Source organism: Podarcis erhardii (genome assembly GCF_964252035.2).
Source record: "Podarcis erhardii genome assembly, chromosome: 10".
Taxonomy (NCBI): Eukaryota; Metazoa; Chordata; class Lepidosauria; order Squamata; family Lacertidae; genus Podarcis; species Podarcis erhardii.
In genome coordinates, this window is record NC_138500.1 from 5,848,175 (window position 1) to 5,868,842 (window position 20,668).

At 48.3% G+C, this 20,668-nt stretch overlaps 1 protein-coding gene across 1 annotated transcript; it reads left to right on the forward strand.

Annotated features, from left to right (window-relative positions):
- Positions 1–555: 555 nt before the first annotated feature.
- On the forward strand, positions 556–16,576 carry LOC309351904 (carboxypeptidase A1-like; the record flags this gene model as incomplete). The annotated part of the gene is made up of 11 exons (XM_081880086.1): positions 556–620; positions 2,000–2,081; positions 5,541–5,675; positions 6,408–6,506; positions 8,053–8,154; positions 8,740–8,841; positions 11,250–11,360; positions 11,486–11,576; positions 13,526–13,725; positions 15,050–15,134; positions 16,275–16,576. The coding sequence occupies 11 exons, from the start codon at positions 556–558 to the stop codon at positions 16,460–16,462; spliced, it is 1,260 nt and encodes a 419-aa protein (XP_081736212.1). The 3' UTR covers positions 16,463–16,576.
- Between the last annotated feature and the right edge of the window lie 4,092 nt (positions 16,577–20,668).

The window sequence follows — 20,668 nt, forward strand, 5'->3', positions numbered from 1 at the left end:
CCCAACACCACTTTCTGGACACGGCCCAGGAGGAAAAACCTGCTGATTCCTGGGCCAGATTTAGAAGGTGATTGGGTCGGATCCGGCCCCTGGGCCTTAGTTTACTTACCCATGATTTATACACAGAAAGAGCACCCTACACCCATCTAGGAGCACCTTCAACTACAGGTGTGTGTGTGTCTGGAGGGGTTAATTTGGGTCAGAACCCCTGGCATGGATCTGAAGCCCTCTGCTCTGTTTGAGCTCTGTGGTGCGGATGATTCAACAACCCCTTGGCATTGCACAAAAGCTTGGCAGAGACGAAAGGAAACTTTGTGGGTCCCCGACCTCCTCGCTTATCAAGGCAGGTGCCATGTTCCCCAGAACATCAATCAGGAAAAGGGGTTGGAAGTGTCAGTCCTTTTCCCGACAGAGCTGTGGGAAGGAGGGCGGCTGGCGGAAGGCTGGTCCCTGTAGCCACTGTCCATGCTCCAGCCAGCGTTTACACTGTGGATGGAATATAAGAGGCCTTGGGGAGGCACCCCAGTTCCTAGTGGCTATCCCGTCTTGGCCAAAATGAGGAGTCTCCTGTGGTTTGGTGCCCTCGTGGCTGTTGCACTCGGCACCGAGACCTTTGTGGGGTACGTAGACACAAGATTGGGGGGTCCGCGTCGTGATTTACCTAGCTCCACTTTCCATCTCCAGGTAGCAGAAAGAGAGACGGACAGAGAAAGACAGACAGACAGACAAACAGACAGACAGACAGAAAGAAAGATGGAATAGTCCAGGGAAATGGAAAAGCATGACTTGTTTTTTTGTGTGGGGTTTTTTTGTGGGGTTTTTCTTGCACCAACCTGCATCTGGTTCTGCATTTTATTTTATAGGTTTTGTTTTCCACATTTCATTTCATTTTTTCTTTATTTTTTGTTTCTTATGTTAACTTTTGACATTTTAATTGCCCCAAATTGTTCAAACTTACTCAAATAATTCAATATCTTCTCAAACCAATCCTCCTATTAAGATTTTTCTAATTATAACTTAAATATCCACAAAGTCTCTTGCAGACATTAGTCGAAACAAGTCCAAGTGTGTATTTTAGGGCACTGTTTTGTGAAGTATTCTCTGCATTTCCCCCATCCTTTTTGAAACTCTTGTCTAGTGTGATCTCTAATTGCCTCTGTTAATCTAGCCAGTTCGATATACAGTGGTACTTCTGGTTAAGAACTTAATTTGTTCCGGAGCTCTGTTCTTAACCTGAAACTGTTCTTAACCTGAGGTACCACTTTAGCTAATGGGGCCTCCTGCTGCCGCCGCGCGATTTCTGTTCTCATCCTGAAGCAAAGTTCTTAACCTTATGTACTATTTCTGGGTTAGCAGAGTCTGTAACCTGAAGTGTCTGTAACCCGAGGTACCATTGTAATATAATATAATATTATTATAATCTTTAAAGTGCTAAGGGCCTCTAAAGGTCTTAATCCGGCCCTGCTTGCTCCCTTTCATAAGTAATAACTGAAGGAGCAGCTATGTTGGAGGCATTTATTTGATACCTTGTGCTCTATGCCCAAAGCTTTTGCATCTGCTGAAGAGAGCAGCACTACAGCGGCACCTAGTGACGGAACACAAGTATTACAGCTCTAATTTAAATCATTAACTAAATCAAGCATAGGCAAACTTGGCCCTCCAGATGTCTTGGGACTATAGTGCCCATCATCCCTGACCACTGGTTCTGTTAGCTAGGGATGATGGGAGTTGTAGCCCCAAAACAGCTGGAGGACCAACTTTGGCTATGCTTGAACTAACGCATGTATATTGGGCTTTGGGGAGGTGGGGCGTGGGGACACACATTCCTCTGTCCCATTCTACCAATGCTGCCTGCTTAGACAACCAGCAAGCACAGATTCCTGTGGGGGAAATTCAGCTAGCCAGCCACAGAATGACCACCACGTTTATCCTTCACGAAAGCCCATCGTCAAGCGTGCTATTTGACGGCGGCAAAGGCTCACATAACTTGTCTCTGCAGTCACCAGGTGCTGAGGATCTTTGCTGCAGATGAGTTCCAAGTGGAGAAGGTGAAGGAGCTAGAAGCTCTTGAGCATCTTCAGGTAATGCCTTGGAGCAGAGATGCAGGTGGGGTTGTTTATCTCTGTTTGATGTAACACCTCGTCATGGACCGATTGAATGCAGGGTGTGCTGGGCCCCGGGGTAACCCGTGAAACGTGGTCCAGGTCCAGTCCCGAATCCAAGGGTTCCGCGAGGAGTCAGTCTGACAGGGCCAAGGCAGGAAACCAGGCAAGGTCAGGCACAGGATCACAGGCAGGTTCTGACAAACAGCAATGTTGCTCCCGCAACCTGGGGTGGGGTCCAACAACCTTTTATCTCTGTTGGGGTAACGGCCGGTCCTGATCCCCTGGTGACTCACCTCCGTGTTTCACCCGAAGGCGAGCACTCCTCCTGCGAGTACTCAGGTCTCTCCTTCTCTCAGACCTCAGTCTCTGCAGCTCGGGAGACATCGGTGGGATCCTAGACCCAGAGGCCGCCTCAGCCTCCCCTGACCAAACTGGTAGTGGAGCAGCTGTAAGTGATGGCCCAGCTGGAGGCAACAAGATAATCCCTGCATCTGGAGCCAGGGCAGGCTCAGGCCCCTGACTCGGCCCAGCTGGTGTTCGTTGCAGGGGAACCTGTGAAGACTGGGGCTCTTCAGAATCAGGCCCCAGACCTGGTTCAGATGCCGCCTGAGGCAAAGGATCCGGTGCGGACTGAGACTCCTCTGGCTCCGAGTCTGAGCCTGAGTCCCAGGCCATCACAGAGGGGAGCGGTGGGAGACATCAGTTGGGGAACCCCAAGGGAAGAAGGCTCAGAGCCTGGGGAATCAGTGGCGTAGCGTGGGGGGTGCAGGGGGTGCCGGCCGCACCGGGCGCAACATCTGGGGGTTAGGGTTAGGGATAGGGTTAGGGGGCGCAAATCCAGGGTTAGGGGGCGCAAATTACTTGCCTTGCCCCGGGTGCTGACAACCCATGCTACGCCACTGTGGGGAATGGTGGTGGAACGACCATGAATGGTCAGGGGGAGAAGAGGGAGAACTGGGAGAAGGAGGTGTCAGAAGCTGAAGAGGCAACAGGGCTTAGTGAGCTGGGAGAGGCTGTGGCAGAGAGCAGCCCAGAATCAGTGGTAGAATCAGAGGCTGGAGAGGAGGAGGGCTGAGAGGCAGAGATGAGTCAGGCTGGGGAAGAAGACAGGGAGTCTCCCCTTCTGCTGCGACCAGCTCCTCTACCTCTGGTCTCCCAGAACCAGGAGAGGGATGAAGTAAGAGGAGCAAAGGCAGGCATGCTGGCATAGTCTCAAATTGCTTGGGAGCAACCTGGAAGAGGAGACCAGATTTTTTTCAATGAATCCGGGGACACACTTTTTCTTTTCTTTTTTGAAGCTGAGTAGCAACAGGGAGTCAGTAGTGGGGACGGTGAGGCAAAAGACCCTGGGCCCAAGCACACATGCATATTGTATAAAGATGCAAAGCCCTTCTTTCGCACCCTGTGAAACAGAAATGTGCAGAGTTTTTTAAAAACTGGGCAACAGCTGGCCGCTCGCGACTCCTGAGCTTCCCCCGATCAGTCAAAACAAAGGGAGAATGGGGCAGGAGATCTGTACCGCCAGACGTCCCCAGTTCCCCTTCGGCAGTGGCAGTTAGCAGCCTGGAGCCAGCCTGGTAGTGCAGTTGGCTCTGGCTGGCTTCAGGAGCTGCTCGCTGAGTGGCGCCCACCATTTTTCCTCTACAGAAGTCCCTATATGATGTGTTGCACACAAGACACATCATATGGGGACTTCCAGTGAGGAAAAATGGCGGGTGCCATGGCAGTGAGCAGCTCCTGAAGCCAGCCAGAGCCAACTGCGCTACCAGGCTGGCTCCGGGCTGCTGAGGCTGCCGCTGCCACCTTTCCCGGGGACAGATTTGCAGAATGTCTGGGGACATTCCGGGGATAGAATTTGACCAGGGACAGATTTGCAAATCCGGGGACTGTCCTCGGGGACAACTGGTAACCCTAACCTAGGCAGCTGGGGGAAGGAGGGGACCTTCAGTCCCCACAACTGCCCCATGGAGCAAGATCTACTGGGACAAGTTTCTGTGTTCACTAGGCCTGGCCTCCTGAACATAGCTGTCAACTTAGAGATTTGAAAATAAGGGACCAGCAGCCTCGAAAATAAGGGATCAGCAGCCAAAATAAGGGATTTTCCCAGCACAGGTATGTTCAACTTCTGAGCCCCTCCGAGCCAAAGGCAGAAAGCCCAGCCAGCAGCCAAACGAAGCCTCAAGCAGTGGTTCCCACAACGCAGCAACCCGGCAAAGGGGATGCCGCAAGGGAAACCACTGTCACCTCTCCGCTGGGAAGTGCTGAGCAAAGGCGAGTCCCCAGGCAACGCGGCCGATATGATTGGCACAAGGCATGCAAGCTCCACCCCCCAGTTGTTCTCAGACTCCTTATTGGGTGAGCAACGCAGCCAAGCAACCCAGTTGGAGCCTCCCTCCTCCCTGGCCGGCAGGGAGGGAGGGAGGGAGAGGAGCTGCTTCCTCTGGAACCCGGGAAATGTAAGCGACATCATCAATAAGGGACAGCAGCGGGACACGGCGCTGGGATAAGGGAGTTTCCCGCCAAAGGGGAAGGGATGGTTGACAGCTATGCTCCTGAGTCGACCTTGTGTTCAGGAATAAAGACTTGGCTTCACTGGTGCCGTGTGATTTATTGCCTGGCTCCTGCTTTTGACACCCACCCTGGGACCTTACAGCAAATGGCAGCTGAATGGAGGGATGGATGGATAGGCAGAGAGATACCGTATTATAAGCCGCACCCGCAAATAAGCCGCACCTTTGAAATTCAAAGGTGGTGGTGGGGAAATAAAAAAAGACAATACCCAAATATAAGCTGCTCCCTTAAAATTGGGTTACAGGCTGAAAATCGCTGCAGTTGGTAGAATCGTAACTCTGAGCCAATTTAAGCCTTTGAACTTGCAAGCCCGCAAAAATTACAGTACAATCGCTAAAATCGCAAATCATATTGCTACAATTCCTCAGGCACTCACACCGGCAAATGGCAAATGAACAGTCTCACTCTCGCAAATCGGCAATAAAACTTTTTTTTTGTTCCGTTTTACTGTATGCCTGTTTCAGCAGCAATGGTGTAAAAGCCAATTTTTGTAAGGTGGCGAATTTAAGCCATACTTTAACTTTTCACTGTCGGAGTTTTTTTTGGGGGGGGGGAGGTAGATAAGGGCCATAACTCAGTGAGCAGAACATCTGCTTGCATGCAAAAGGTCCCAGGTTCAGTAGAAGGTCCCAGGTTCAGTACCATCTCCACGAAGGGCTAGGAATGTCCCGTCTGAAACCCTGGGCAGCTGCTGCCAGTCAGTGTCAGACAATACTGACCTAGATGGACCAATGCTGTGACTCAATATAAGGCAGCTCCCCAGGTTCCACAGCCAGCAAGGCAATTCTTACATTATTGCACCACAGGAGAGATTGTAAAACGCACGCCATACACATATATTAAACTAATACGTTTCTCCTCCAGCTGGATTTCTGGCGCCACCCAGTTCACTCCGAGTTCCCCATAGACGTGCGTGTCCCATTCGAGAGCCTCCAAGGAGTCAAGGTGTTCCTGGAATCCAATGGCATCCGTTATTCCATCATGATCCAGGACCTTCAGGTCAGTGACCTGCACAGGTGACAAGGGAAACGGGTGCAGGTGTGTGTGGCCTGCAAAGCAGGCCTGGCCCAGTTCTGTCCTTCAAGACCTCACTTCTACCACCGTCTAATGGTAGGGTTGACCCTGCTGTATAAACCTGTGTATTGTCAGCTCTGAGACCTGACACCAGGGTGTCAGGTTCTTGAGGGACCTCAGGGAAGCCTCCCCTCACAGGCACCTTTCCCTGACTGAGTCTACCTTCTCACCGCCACTATCATGCTGGAGACAAACCTCTTTAACCTAGGCTGTGTACACACGGCAATGAATCCTGAGCACAATAGTTTATCTATCACCAGCAACCCTTAACAAACTATGGTGCCTAGAATTTTTTGAGGGGGGAAATGTGTTTCAAGTGTGCTTTAAAAGTATTATGTGTATGCTGTCCAAATCATTGACACCTCAGATATATGCTGTGCACACACTCCCGTTTTCACTGGGAGAGTTCAAAGGCTTTATTCATGCAGGAGCAGGAACTATTTCAAGGTTATAAGAGAGAACCACAAAATGGCTCAGCTTTTAGGGGCAGAGTTAACTTACAGATTTCACAAGTAAGTGCTGGCTAGGTTGCTAGACAGACCATGGGCTCATGTGGTTTAAAGTAACATGTGCATTAGCTACAAACTCAAGAAAAGGGAGTGTGCTTTTCTCCAACAACCCCCACTCCTCCCTGACTCTTCCCATTGTCCCTTCCAGTCACTGGTGGATGAGGAGAAGCTTTTCATGTCCCGCCAACATTTTATGCCCCGGTCAATTGAGACATTTAACTATGCTTCTTACCACAATCTGGATGAGGTGAGTGAAATAAATGCATACTTGTTGTAACTGCAAATATCCCATTTCAATGTGATTATTTTGTATGGGGAGCAAAGACATGGGTTTAGGAGAGAAGCTAAAAATATTTTCCAGCTAATGCTTTGATAGCAGAAATACTTATCACTTTTTGTTGCTGCTCTAGGTACACTTCACCTCTCCTGTTTATTGCTTCCTGAACTTGTAATCTCATTGGACGGGATGGGATGATGTCATGACTATGCTATATCAGGGCTAGGCAACCTAAGGCCTGGGGGCTGGATGTGGCCCAATCGCCTTCTCAATCCGGCCCACAGACAGTCCGGGAATCCGCGTGTTTTTACACGAGTAGAATGTGTCCTTTTATTTAAAATGCATCTCTGGGTTATTTGTGGGGCATAGGAATTCTTTCATTCCCCCCCCCCCAAAAAAAAATAGTCCGGCCCACCACATGGTCTGAGGGATGGTGGACCAGCCCACGGCTGAAAACAGTTGCTGACCCCTGTGCTACTGTATATAGTCAAACAGGTTTGCCAATGTGGGGACAATACTGAGGGTTAACCAAGCCACTTGGGAGTGAGGGCATTCTGGGCTCATCACTTCACCAATCCAAGCCAATCAGAGACCACGCAGTGAATAGGATGTGTAAATAGCCAATCAGGGGTGGTTATGTCGTGACATCACCTTGGGCAAAGTCAACTGAGAGAGCAAGCGAGCGAGGGCAATGGTAGTGGATAGGTGGACATTTTTGCAAGTGTTATTAAAATGTCATCAAACAAGGGGGATGCTTTTCAAGCTGCGGAGGATAGTCCAGAGGGAAAGTGTGCAGAACTGGCTCACCCACCTTGAACTCATTGAAAGATATAAGTGGTATATAAATGTAATAAATAAGAAGAGATTGCAGCTGTCATAATTGGGGGGGGGGAGTGAGTAATGGTCTCTCCACTCCACGGCACAGGGTATGTGCAATTCAGGTGAGTTAGCCCACTCCACAATTTAATTGACTAACATTGCCATGTAGAACACAATGTGTTATGTACTGAGTTGAATAGGATCCAAAAAGCAGCAGTCTGATTGGTCCTAGAACAATAGGATTCAGAATGCAGCAGCCTGATTGGTCCTAGAACAATAGGGTCCAGAATGCAGCAGTCTAATTGGTGCTAGAACAATAGGACCCAGAATGCAGCAGTCTGACTGGTCCACAGGAGCCACTCAATCCAGCTCCAGGTGGAAGTGAACCCGCAACCTGATTGGCCCACAGGTGAATCCTGGAATTAGCCAATCACGTGAGGCCCATTGTGTAAATAATGTATATAAAGCAGACATTCTGGGGGAACTTCCATTCCTCCTCACCACTATGAGCTGAATAAAGAGCATGAAATCCACTCTCGACTCCGAGTATATTTCACAATGGAAAATAAAGCCCTCATTTCAGGGACCCCTGAAGTCTTGACGGTTGCTTTCTTGAGGCAGAATTTCAGAACACAGACTCTTAGTGAGACACACAGAGACATACTTCACTCCAGCCCTCTCTCTCTCTCTCCACTAGATCTACGATTTCATGGACCTCCTGGTGGGTGAAAACCCCAAACTGGTCAGTAAAATCCAGATTGGGAAGAGTTACGAGGGCCGCCCAATCAACATCTTGAAGGTAACTCATTTCTGGGGCATTTGGACAAACATCAATTTCCACTCCTGACTTTCCCACGCCATGCAGGAGGTGGAACTCCCACATCTCTAACACATATGGATATAATGTGTTAATATTTCGGCCTTTAAATATTGGGTCTCCAACATGGCACCTGTGGGCACCCCGACTTCTTCAAACACTTCCTTCTGGCATTCAATAGGACCCTTATCCCTCCTAATTTTTATGTTTTGAGAAATTGATTTTTGGGAAGTTGGTTTTTGGGTGTGTGTCCCCCGTTGTTTCGAGAGTTTGTGTGTGTGTTTCAAGCACCACCAATTCTCCTTCTGGGAAATGGGCATTTTGTGGCATGTGTAACATTTCCTTAGATTTTTCAAATGTGCTCCCAGGCTCCAAAGAACTGGGAAATTGCTTTAGGGAATTATGAGGTTTAACAAAGTGCTCAGATTTATGGGCCTGGATGCTAAGATGCCACTCTCAGTACCCGGCATTCATAGGGAGCTTGCAGGCCCATCAGACTTGGTTGGAGACAGCCTTGCGGAGGAGAAGGTAGGAATTCAGATTTCTCTTTCTCCTCTTTCTGCACAGTTCAGCACAGGGGGAAGCAACCGGCCAGCAATCTGGATCGACACCGGTATCCACTCCCGAGAATGGGTCACTCAAGCCAGTGGAGTCTACTTTGCAAAGAAGGTAAGGTAAAGGGACCCCTGACCATTAGGTCCAGTCGTGACCGGCTCTGGGGTTGCGGCGCTCATCTCGCTTTATTGGCCAAGGGAGCCGGCATACAGCTTCCGGGTCATGTAGCCAGCAGAACTAAGCCGCTTCTGGCGAACCAGAGCAGCGCACAGAAACACCGTTTACCTTCCCGCCAGAGCGGTACCTATTTATCTACTTGGATTTTGACGTGCTTTCGAACTGCTAGGTTGGCAGGAGCAGGGACCGAGCAACGGGAGCTCACCCCGTCGCGGGGATTCGAACCGCTGACCTTCTGATCGGCAAGTCCTAGGCTCTGTGGTTTAACCCACAGCGCCACCCATGTCCCTTGCAAAGAAGGTATTGGCTGCAATTTAGTCTCAGAGGCACACATTTCACACGCAGGAGGAAGGGCTCAGAGCTCCATCGGCAACCGCCGGCCAAGAATGAACCGCCCATGTTCAGAGATGCCAACGCTGTAAGGATTTCACAACTTCATGGCTGCATATTCACCACTGAAAGCACCCTTCCCAAAGAATCATGGGAACTGTAGTCTCCCGCTTAGAGCTACAATTCCTGGCACCATCATAAACTACAGTTCCCAAGATTCTTGGGGGTGGGTGGGTTTTAAATGGTGTGTATGCACCCAAATGTGTCCATGTACTAGGGGCACAGAACCCAACATCCTCAGAATGTCATTGTTTATTTTCTGCTAGAAGTTTGTAGTCCTCAAAGCTGCTGAGTTAGACTTGGTGTGGAATCTCAGAGAGGGGCACCAGGATTCTGAGAGAGAAGGAGTGCAACTTCCATGTCTTGCATTGCCTCGGTCCCTTCCCATGGGAATCTAGAGTGAAGCTAGCTATCCAAAAGTGCAAATACATCTTGGTTGGTTTATATTTATGCCAATCACAGGATTCAAGGCTTCCAGACCTGTTTGATCTCTGATAAATTATTAGTTGTATTTATTTAATCATTCAATTTATATCCCATTCTTCCTCCTGAAGGAGCCCAGGACATCAACTGACATACGTAGGCAACATATAATGAAAATAGTATTATGTGTTTGTATTGAACTACTTGAACAGCTTGGTTTGATTTACTTGCATGCTGTGGTGTTTATTGATAGGATTATATTTATGGGAATGCTGATTGCTAATTTTAATGCCCTCTTATCATTCTGAGCTCCTTTGAGCTTAGTGGTGCTGTCAAAAAAGCAGTATCAAAATAATAAATCAAAGGTCTTCTGGAGAAATTGATCTCATCTGCCGTTGTGTTTTCCTTCTCCTAACCATAACAAACACATTTCTTGTCTAGAGGAGATGCTCACTATTTAGCAAACACAGACTAAATTGAAAAATATATTATTTATTCTTATTGTTATTATAATTACCACATTTATTACCTGCTCAGGTCCCAGGGTGGGTCGCAAGAATGTAAAATTCAGAATTAAAAACAGCCCCAGAACAGTCTCAAGAATAGGGTGGGTCCTGAAAATGCACCTGTCAGGTGTCAAAGGCCAATGTGGTGTAGTGGTTAGAGCCATAGCTGTCAACTTACAGATTTGAAAATAAGGGACCAGCAGCCTCGAAAATAAGGGATCAGCAGCCAAAATAAGGGATTTTCTGGGCACAGGTAGGTTCAACTTCTGAGCCCCTCCGAGCCAAAGGCAGAAAGCCCAGCCAGCAGCCAAACGAAGCCTCAAGCGGTGGTTCCCACAGTGCAGCAACCTGGCAAAGGGGACACAGGAAGGGAAACCACCGTCCCCTCTCCGCTGGGAAGCGCTGAGCAAAGGCGAGTCCCCAGGCAACGCGGCCGGTTTGATCGGCACAAGGCATGCAAGCTCCACCCCCCAGTCGTTCTTAGACTCCTTATTGGGTGAGCAACGCAGCCAAGCAACACAGTTGGAGCCTCCCTCCTCCCTGGCCGGCAGGGAGGGAGGGAGGGAGGGAGGGAGAGGAGCTGCTTCCTTTGAAACGCGGGAAATTTAAGGGACATCATCAATAAGGGGCAGCAGCGGGACACGGCGCTGGGATAAGGGAGTTTCCCGACAAATAAGGGACGGTTGACAGCTATGGTTAGAGCACTGGCCTGGGAACTGGGAGACCAGGGTTCAAATTTCCCCACTCGGCTATGATGCTCATTGGATGACCTTGGGCCAGTCGCTGCCTCTCAGCCTAACCAACCTCACAGGGCTCTTGTTGGGATTAAATGAGATGGTGGTGCCACCTTGAGCTCCTTGGAGGAAAAAATGGTGGGTTATTAATGAAATAAAGGAAAGATGGAAGGAAGGATGGAAACGAAGTGTGTCTTTGCTTTTGTCTGAAGAAGCCAGACACAGCTCTGTCTACGAATGATGACGGACTCCAAGGCTCTGTCCTTAAGCCCTTCTCTTTCATCCTGTTCAGATCCTTGATGGCTACGGCAAGGATGCCTCCCTGACCTCCATCCTGGACAACTTCGACATCTTCCTAGAAATTGTCACAAACCCAGATGGGTTTGCCTTCACCCACTCCAAGGTATTTCTTTCCCTTTCAAGACTCTGTGTTCAGAATGAAGCTGGTAGATTGAATTACGCATTTAGCTTCAGAAGCAGGTCTGGAAGTTCTGAACTTTGTTTATGGGCCTTTCCTGGCTGTTGCAGAACCGCATGTGGAGGAAGACAAGGTCCAAGAACAGCGGGTCATCCTGCATCGGAGTGGATCCCAACAGGAATTGGGACGCAGGATTTGGAGGTAAAAGGTTTTGCTTCCTCATCCCCCACCCCGATGGGGGGGGCGTGTACCTTTGTGAGGTCGAGCGGAATATGATTGTCTGAAGGGATCCAATTCACTATGGCACAGGATTTGTTTTTGTTTAATCGTGTCCGACTCTTCATGACCCCCCTGGACCAGAGCACGCCAGGCCCTCCTGTCTTCCACTGCCTCCCGCGGTTTGGTAAAACTCATGCTGGTAGCTTCGAGAACACTGTCCATCCATCTTGTCCTCCGTCGTCCCCTTCTCCTTGTGCCCTCCATCTTTTCCAACATCAGGGTCTTTTCCAGGGAGTCTTCTCTTCTCATGAGGTGGCCAAAGTATTGGAGCCTCAGCTTCACGATCTGTCCTTCCAGTGAGCACTCAGCACTGATTTCCTTAAGAATGGATACGTTTGATCTTCTTGCAGTCCATGAGACTCTCAAGAGTCTCCTCCAGCACCATAATTCTAAAGCATCCATTCTTCAGCGATCAGCCTTCTTTATGGTCCAGCTCTCACTTCCCTACATCATTGTTGTTGTTGTTTAGTCGTTTAGTCGTGTCCGACTCTTCGTGACCCCATGGACCAGAGCACGCCAGGCACTTCTGTCTTCCACTGCCTCCCGCAGTTTGGTCAGACTCATGCTGGTAGCTTCGATGATGCTGTCCAACCATCTCGTCCTCTGTCGTCCCCTTCTCCTTGTGCCCTCCATCTTTCCCAACATCAGGGTCTTTTCCAGGGAGTCTTCTCTTCTCATGAGGTGGCCAAAGTATTGGAGCCTCAGCTTCACGATCTGTCCTTGCAGTGAGCACTCAGCACTGATTTCCTTAAGAATGGATACGTTTGATCTTCTTGCAGTCCATGGGACTCTCAAGAGTCTCCTCCAGCACCAGAATTCAAAAGCATCCATTCTTCAGCGATCAGCCTTCTTTATGGTCCAGCTCTCACTTCCATACATCATTATGTGTGCCTAATTGGGGATGCTGATGTAGGGTGGAGCGCTATCACTTGGAGGTGGGGCACACAAAGGTCATCGTTTCAATTCCAGCCTCCAGTTAAGAACACAGGAAGAGTTTGTGGGATCAGGCCAAGTGCCCATCTAGTCCAGCACCCTGTTCTCATGGAAGCCACTGAGATGCCTGCTGGAAAACCTCAAGCATGACCCAACACCCTTGGGGATTCCCCAGTTGGTTCCTTCCACCATTCTTCTGTGTCCAACCATTCACCATAGTCAGTTTCCTGTCAACTCATTATGGCAAAATGCAACACTTCCAGCCCCAGACTCCTAGACTGGAGCTAGAGTTCTCCAGCTTTGTGGTCATCTGTCATGGAGGTTTCAGTTGAGATTCCTGCATTGCAGGGGGTTGGACTAGATGACCCTCAGGGTCCCTTCAAACTCTGTAGTTCTATGATTCTCCACCAAAAATTGAAGTGTGCGTGATTGGGAGGATGCAGAGCTTTTTTCTGGGGGTACGCAGACCCCTAAACCAGTGGTTCTCAATCTGTGGGTCCCCAGATGTTGTTGGACTACAACTCCCATCATCCCTGAGCTCTGGCCTTGCTAGCTAGGGGTGACGGGAGTTGTAGTTCAACAACATCTGGGGACCCATAGGCTAAGAAAGACTGCCCTAAACATTTTGTGAATCTTTGTACTTTTGTCCATTTACTGTATTTCTTTCTCCCGATTTGAACTATAAAATGGTGATTTTCTTGAGTCAAAATGAGAGTACCCCCTAAACATTTCATAAGAAAAAAAGCACTGAGGGGATGAGTGAGCCATGATATTGTCTCAAACCAGCATATAACTTTATCGCATAGACCTGCCCTTATCAATTCATGAGTTTTTAATGTCCAAACCAGCAGGTTATGGAAGGGTTGCATCACCAAAGTGCCTTATCTGAATTGTTCCTGATCTACAGCAACCAATGAAACAGTTTTTGTGCATTACAGAGGCTGGGTCCAGCGGGAATCCTTGCACCGAGACCTACCGTGGACCCTACCCTAACTCTGAGCCCGAAGTGAAAGCCATCGTGGACTTTGTGAAGAGTCACGGCAACATCAAAGCCTTTGTCTCCATCCACAGCTACTCTCAGCTTCTCCTTTATCCTTATGGCTACACCAGCAAGAAAGCTGCTGATCAGGCGGAGCTGGTAGGACTCCATGGCTCAGTCCCCTCCCTTAGGGACCCGGTGTCTGTGTGTAAGGAACCAGCAGTAGGCCCCCAGAAGGGGCAACCTGTGCAGCTCCTGCTGAATCCCCATTTCAGCTAACTCCACACCCCAACCCCAAACCCTCGGCCTTTGTAAGATCAAATCACTCCTCCACCTCACCACTCAGCTGGAGGTGTGTCACTGCCCCACGTCCTCCGATGGACTTCCCGTTCCAAAAGCTGGAGAATGAATCCCAAGCTATCAGGGAACCGTCTCCCATCACTGATAAAACCTCAGCTGGCCATTCTGAACTACTAAAAAGCCGTCACTTTTGACAGCAGGTGAATGAAACCCAAAGGGATGGGGCTATCTCTAGAGCGACCTCTTTAGAACAAGAGGGGTAAGAAGAAAGAGAAGCACACCTGGGAGACAGCATATAAGGTGTGTTTTTTCTTGCGAAGTACCACCAAAGCAGGAGGACATACAAAGATAGGGATCACGAGCATGAAAACATTTCCTGTAGGGAAATAGGAGCTGGCCTAGCAGAGACAGGAGAAAACTGTGTACGGAAAAAGCGACAAGTGCAGAAATTAAAATACAGTGGTATCTCGGGTTAAGAACTTAATTTGTTCCGGAGGTCCGTTCTTAACCTGAAACTGTTCTTAACCTGAAGCATCACTTTAGCTAATGGGGCCTCCTGCTGCCACCACGCCGCCGGAGCACGATTTTTGTTCTCATCCTGAATCAAAGTTATTAACCTGAGGTACTATTTCGAGGTTAGCGGAGTCTGTAACCTGAAGCGTCTGTAACCTGAAGCGTATGTAAACTGAGGTACCGCTGTAAAGGTAAAGGGACCCCTGACCGTTAGGCCCAGTCGCAGACGACTCTGGGGTTGCGGCGCTCATCTCATTTTACTGGCCAAGGGAGCCGGCGTACAGCTTCCAGGTCATGCGGCCAGCATGACTAAGCCGCTTCTGGCAAACCAGAGCAGCTCATGGAAATGCTGTTTACCTTCCCGCCGGAGTGGTACCTATTTATCTACATGCACTTTGATGTGCTTTCAAATTGTTAGGTTGGCAGGAGCAGGGACTGAGTGACGGGAGCTCACCCCGTTGCGGGGATTCGAACCACCGACCTTCTAACCGGCAAGCACTAGGCTCTGTGGTTTAGACCACAGCGCCACCTGCTGAAGACGGTAAATTCTCTCCCTACAAGCCTGCATCTCTTAGGTCACCTTTGTTATGTAGCAGTTCTCATCCCATGCGCTTGACCTTTCTAGATCTCACTTTTTCTTCCTTTCCTTCTGCCCCTTGTTCCCTTCCAGGACGCTCTTGCTCAGAAGGCAGTCGAAGCCCTTACTTCTCTCCATGGAACCAAATACAGATATGGTAGCATCATCACCACCATCTGTAAGTGACCCAACTTGTGAAAACAAATGTGGTCCTCCAAGCTGCCAGGGGGCAGTCAACTATTTTGAATTGAACTCTACCTTCTCTAAGAGTATAGTTTTCTATGGAGGTTGCAGCACTGGGGATGCTCCAATGCACATCATAGAATCATAGAATTGGAAGGGACCCTGAAAATCATCTAGTTCAACCCCCTGCAATGCAGGAATAGGCAGCTGTCCCTTACAGGAATCGAACCTGCGACCTTGCCATTAGCAGCACCATGCTCTAACCAACTGAGCTATCCAGGTGATATACCATCGAACCCATAATATGCTGTGCTACTTGAAGACTGGCAGGGCCAGTTGTAGATGCAGCAGTTGCTGAGCATGGATGGGCAGGAATCAGGACAGATCTGGTATTTACAGTACACAGTACGGTCTATTCACAAAATATGGCTTTCCTGGGCATAAGTCTTTTCTACAATTTTTTTTTTTTAGGCCAAATGCAACAGCATTCATTTAGGCTATGCCTGCAAGATTCATATGTGACTGACAGGTTCTCTGTACAGGTGGAAAAACTAGAGATTCCTGTGTAACGCTTAATTTGCTGACATTTTGCTAGGAGAAAAGAGGTTAGAAGGAGTGTGTGCAGGGAAATTGGTTGGGAGAGATGGATTACAGAAGACCCAAGAGAGAAATTCCCATCCTCTGGATACCAGAAACATCTTTCTCTGGTTTTGAAGAGCTTCTCTTAAGTGTCTCTTGTACACAATCCAGGTTTGCTTCATAACCATGGGGACAAGAAACCCACTTGCTTTTTAGAATGTTGAACGTGCTTCTGAAGGCATCGTGCTTTTATTATTTCTGAAGTCAAATGTATTCCTACATGGGATAGCAAACAACCCAGAGTCCCCCCCTCTAAGCAGGTGTGTTGAACTGGGTCCAAGCCTTAGGTCTGCTGTGAACTGCTTGGATGCCAAGCTGCCTATTAAAGAGGATTAACAGAGTCTACCCTTTACTTTCAACCAGAACCCTAACACTGAGTTTCAAAGCATGCACAGGACGGAAATTAAACTATTCCAGACGGGAAGAGTAGCAAGAGTTGTATAGAAGAGATGTGATCTGGCTGTTTTTCTTTTGTGTACCCATTTCCTTGATCTAGACCAAGCAAGTGGTGGAACCATCGACTGGACCTACGAACAAGGCATCAAATACTCTTACACCTTTGAGCTGCGAGACACGGGCCGTTACGGGTTCATGCTCCCTGCCAGCCAAATCATCCCCACCGCTGAGGAGACATGGCTGGCCCTGATGGTCATCATGGAACACACACGAGATCATCCCTATTAGAATCAAAAGTAGGAGGCTGTTGTCTCAGGAGACAACTTTGCAACCAACACACAGGTGCCTCCTTGGTAATATGTAATAAACACTTGCAATGAGTACAGAAGTAGCTTTTCCATTGCCTTGTTGTTGTTGTTTAGTCGTTTAGTCATGTCTGACTCTTCGTGACCCCCTGGACCAGAGCACGCCAGGCCCTCCTGTCTTCCACTGCCTCCCGCAGTTTGGTCAGACTCATGCTGGTAACTTCGAGAACACTGTCCCACCATCTCGTCCTCTGTCGTCCCCATCTCCTTGTGCCCTCCATCTTTCCCAACATCAGGGTAGTCTTCTCTTCTCATGAGGTGACCAAAGTCTTGGAGCCTCAGCTTCAGGATCTGTCCTTCCAGTGAGCACTCAGGGCTGATTTCCTCCAGAATGGAGAGGTTTGATCTTCTTGCAGTCCATGGGACTCTCAAGAGTCTCCTCCAGCACCATAATTCAAAAGCATCAATTCTTCGGCGATCAGCCTTCTCTCACAAATAATCCCTTCCAATTTACACACATGCTCTGAATTCTCAGTTTTCTCAATCAAAAGAATTTGAGTGATCATAGAATCGTACAGCTGGAAGGGACCCAGAGTCATCTATCTAGTTCAACTCCCTGCAACGCAGGAATCATAGCCAAGAAAGGAATGTCCTTTCAAACTTTTCCATGAAAGAGTTTCTTTGCTATTGTGCTCGCAAGCAAAGCTCCTCACTCAGAGAAGCCTTGGATAACTCCAAAGGATGTTCCACTTCAGGCTAGTGGCTCAGGAGTCCTTTACATGACCACCTGTGTATGGTCACTGTTGGGAAAACTTGCAAATGGGGGGGGGGTGTTTTCTGTCTGCAAACACTCAACACTTAGGCACCATTTGGTTATCAGCTTGTGTAGAAGTGGGTGTCATTCAAAGAGGACCCCTATCCCTATTTTACCAAACACAAGGTAGATAGCCATGTTGGTCTGACACAGTTGAAATATATATAAAAAATTAAAATAGAAAAATTGTCCAGTAGCACCTTAGAGACCAACTAAGTTTGTTCTTGGTACAGTGGTACCTTGGGTTACAGGCACTTCAGGTTACAGATGCTTCAGGTTACAGACTCCGCTAACCCAGAAATAGTACCTTGGGTTAAGAACTTTGCTTCGGGATGAGAACAGAAATCGCACAGTGGCAGCGGGAGGCCCCATTAGCTAAAGTGGTGCTTCAGGTTAAGAACAGTTTCAGGTTAAGAATGGACCTCCAGAACGAATTAAGTTCTTTACCCGAGGTACTACTGTATAAGCTTTCGTGTGCATGCACACCTCTTCAGATCTGAAGAAGTGTGTATCTAAAGAAGTGTGCATGCACACGAAAGCTTATACTAAGAACAAACTTAGTTGGTCTCTAAGGTGCTACTAGGGATGCGGGTGGCACTGTGGGTTAAACCACAGAGCCTAGGACTTGCCGATCAGAAGGTCGGCGGTTCGAATCCCTGCAATGGGGTGAGCTCCCGTTGCTCGGTCCCTGCTCCTGTCAACCTATCAGTTCGAAAGCACGTCAAAGTGCAAGTAGATAAATAGGTACTGCTCCAGCGGGAAGGTAAACGGCGTTTCCATGAGCTGCTCTGGTTCTCCAGAAGCGGCTTAGTCATGCTGGCCACATGACCCGGAAGCTGTATGCCGGCTCCCCCGGCCAATAAAGTGAGATGAGCGCCGCAACCCCAGAGTCGGCCACGACTGGACTTAATGGTCAGGGGTACCTTTACCTTAAGGTGCTACTGGACAATTTTTAATTTTTTTTTTTGTATATTACCAAACACAAATGCATCTCAAGAGACATTTTGGACCACATCAGCGAAATGGGGGGGGGGCCTGTCTTGTCATCTGGGCAGCCCAGGACCTCCATACACACTGCCTAGGCTTACACCCTGGGAAGGTCACTTTGGTGCTGCTACCATGGTGGTTTGACTTCACTCCCGGAGGCACACACTTCATTCTCTCCCGAGACAGATGCCAACGACTACAACAACTCAAATGATTTCTGCAGTGAATCTCCTGCAGTGACTTGACTGGTAGCCCATGCAAGAATCTTGTAGATATGGCGGACGGTTCTTATTTTATTGAGCGGAAAACAAAGTAAGAGGCAAAACTATACACAGAAATATCTGATCCACCCGTCATAAAAAGCAGGACCGGCCAAACCGTTTGACATAATTAACCTAATGGGCAAAATATACAAAATCCACAAAGCCAATAAGAGGATCAAATCAATGTTGAGCTGCTCTTCTTCCAGTGCCAAGGATTCAGAGAGGCTCCTCTTCAGACTGCGGGATTCAGAATGTGATTGCCTTTCTGATGCACAAGATGGCATTTGAAAGTCCAGGGCCAGAAAGCTCAAGTCTTGGGGGAACGGAAACAAAACTGGGACAAAAAGACACACAAGCATCCAACACTGAAGGAACATCTGCTTGATGAAACTGAGGTTCTGATTTAATGCTCAGTGGAAATGGGGAATCATGTAGTTTGTTGACTAAACAGACTCTTGATGCAGTTGCACAAAATGGTATTTGGGTTTAAGAAAAAAGACGTAGTACCTGCATTTCTTGTAAAAACACTTACTTGGTCTCAAACCAGTTTGCCTTCCTGCGTTTCCCCAAGGAATCCTGAACATTGCACTTTGGCAAAGGTTTACTTGGAATGCTTAGCTCACTTGTACCATTTCCAGAATTCCTTAGGCAGCAGGCAGTGTCCATAGGCTTCAGCTTTTTGTTTTACAAAGGACTAAGAACTGCCAGCCAATAAAAAAGCAGACGGAAAGGGAAAACACTACAAAGCTCAATCAGTCTACTGTGCAAAAAAGAGACGATCACCGCAGACCAAGAGGGAGCAACACATATGCCAAGGGCTAACATCAACCAACCATCGGTCTCGCCATTTATAATAAATACATGATATTTAAATACAACTCATTTCAAATGGTCAGGAAATCACTGCCAGGCAAGGCAGGGTTCAGGATAAATACGGGGAAGAGGAAGCACAGAAGACTTCTGTGACTTGGTTACGTAAGGCAAACAAGCTTAGCTGAAGGGCTTTGCCAACACTGCAGATTGACCCAGACGTCAGACAGAATATTCACCCCCAATTCTTGGACCCCACCCTATTTAATAGCAGCTGCCCTCAGACAATCAGTTTTACAAGTGCTCAAGATGATCGCTCAAAAGGAACAAAAATCAAATGGGAGAACTGCTCAGCAAGATGTCCACAATAGCTTAAGGATATTGCAGATGACGTCCAACAAACAGCCGAGGAGTGAAACGCTCTCGTGCCTATCTTAACATCCCCCAGTCTACAGAGGAGGAGCAATTCCAGGCTATTGTTAAAGCTAAGGCAAGGATGAAACTGCAAGGGCAGGAAAAACGCCAGAGAGAGCCAGGTGGCTGATGAATGCCAAACTCATTAGTTGCTACGGGGGTTGGTGGTCACTTTTTGTAACCTTGCAAAGTTCGTTTCATATAAAAATAGAGCTCTTTTAAAAATCTGTATAAAAAGAAAAGCCCTAAAGGGCAGCTTTTCAAATTGGAGGTGAAGAAAAATATATGTGACTGGAACCCATGTGTGCCACATGGAACCCCTAGAGAGATCATTGCTTCTAAGATTTGAGATCCCTTGTACAGGGCGAAACTGAGATGCTGTAATGTTGCTTCCAGGGGCTTATGAATGCAGACAGGGGTTTAAACGCCACCAGGGATACAACTAGCTTGTAGAGTTGACAGTTGCAGTCACAACTTGAGAAGAAATAGACGCTGATGTTCCCCAAATGTTTGGGGGCTTTCTGCTCCAATCAGCCCCAGCTGACTTGGCCAGTGGTCAGGAATGATGGGAGCGATGGTTCCGAAACATCTGGAGGGCACCAGATTGGGGGAGACTGCTCCAGGGCTATTTTATGACAATGCCATATGGGGAAAGCTGAAGAACGGAAACAAGGCCAAAGTGCGATATCCGTATGGGGTCAACAAATGCAACTGATGTGGCAGAGACAATTCTACAATTTAGTGCTTTAAATGGTAGGGATGGAGAGTGTCCAGGGAAGACTGTGTCTCCTAGGACATCTAATGGAATCCTCTTTGTCCATGGGGAAAGCTTGTGGGATGAGCTGCACCTGGAAAACAGCATACTGGAAATCTGGGCAGATTCTCTCCTAGGAAAGGCCTG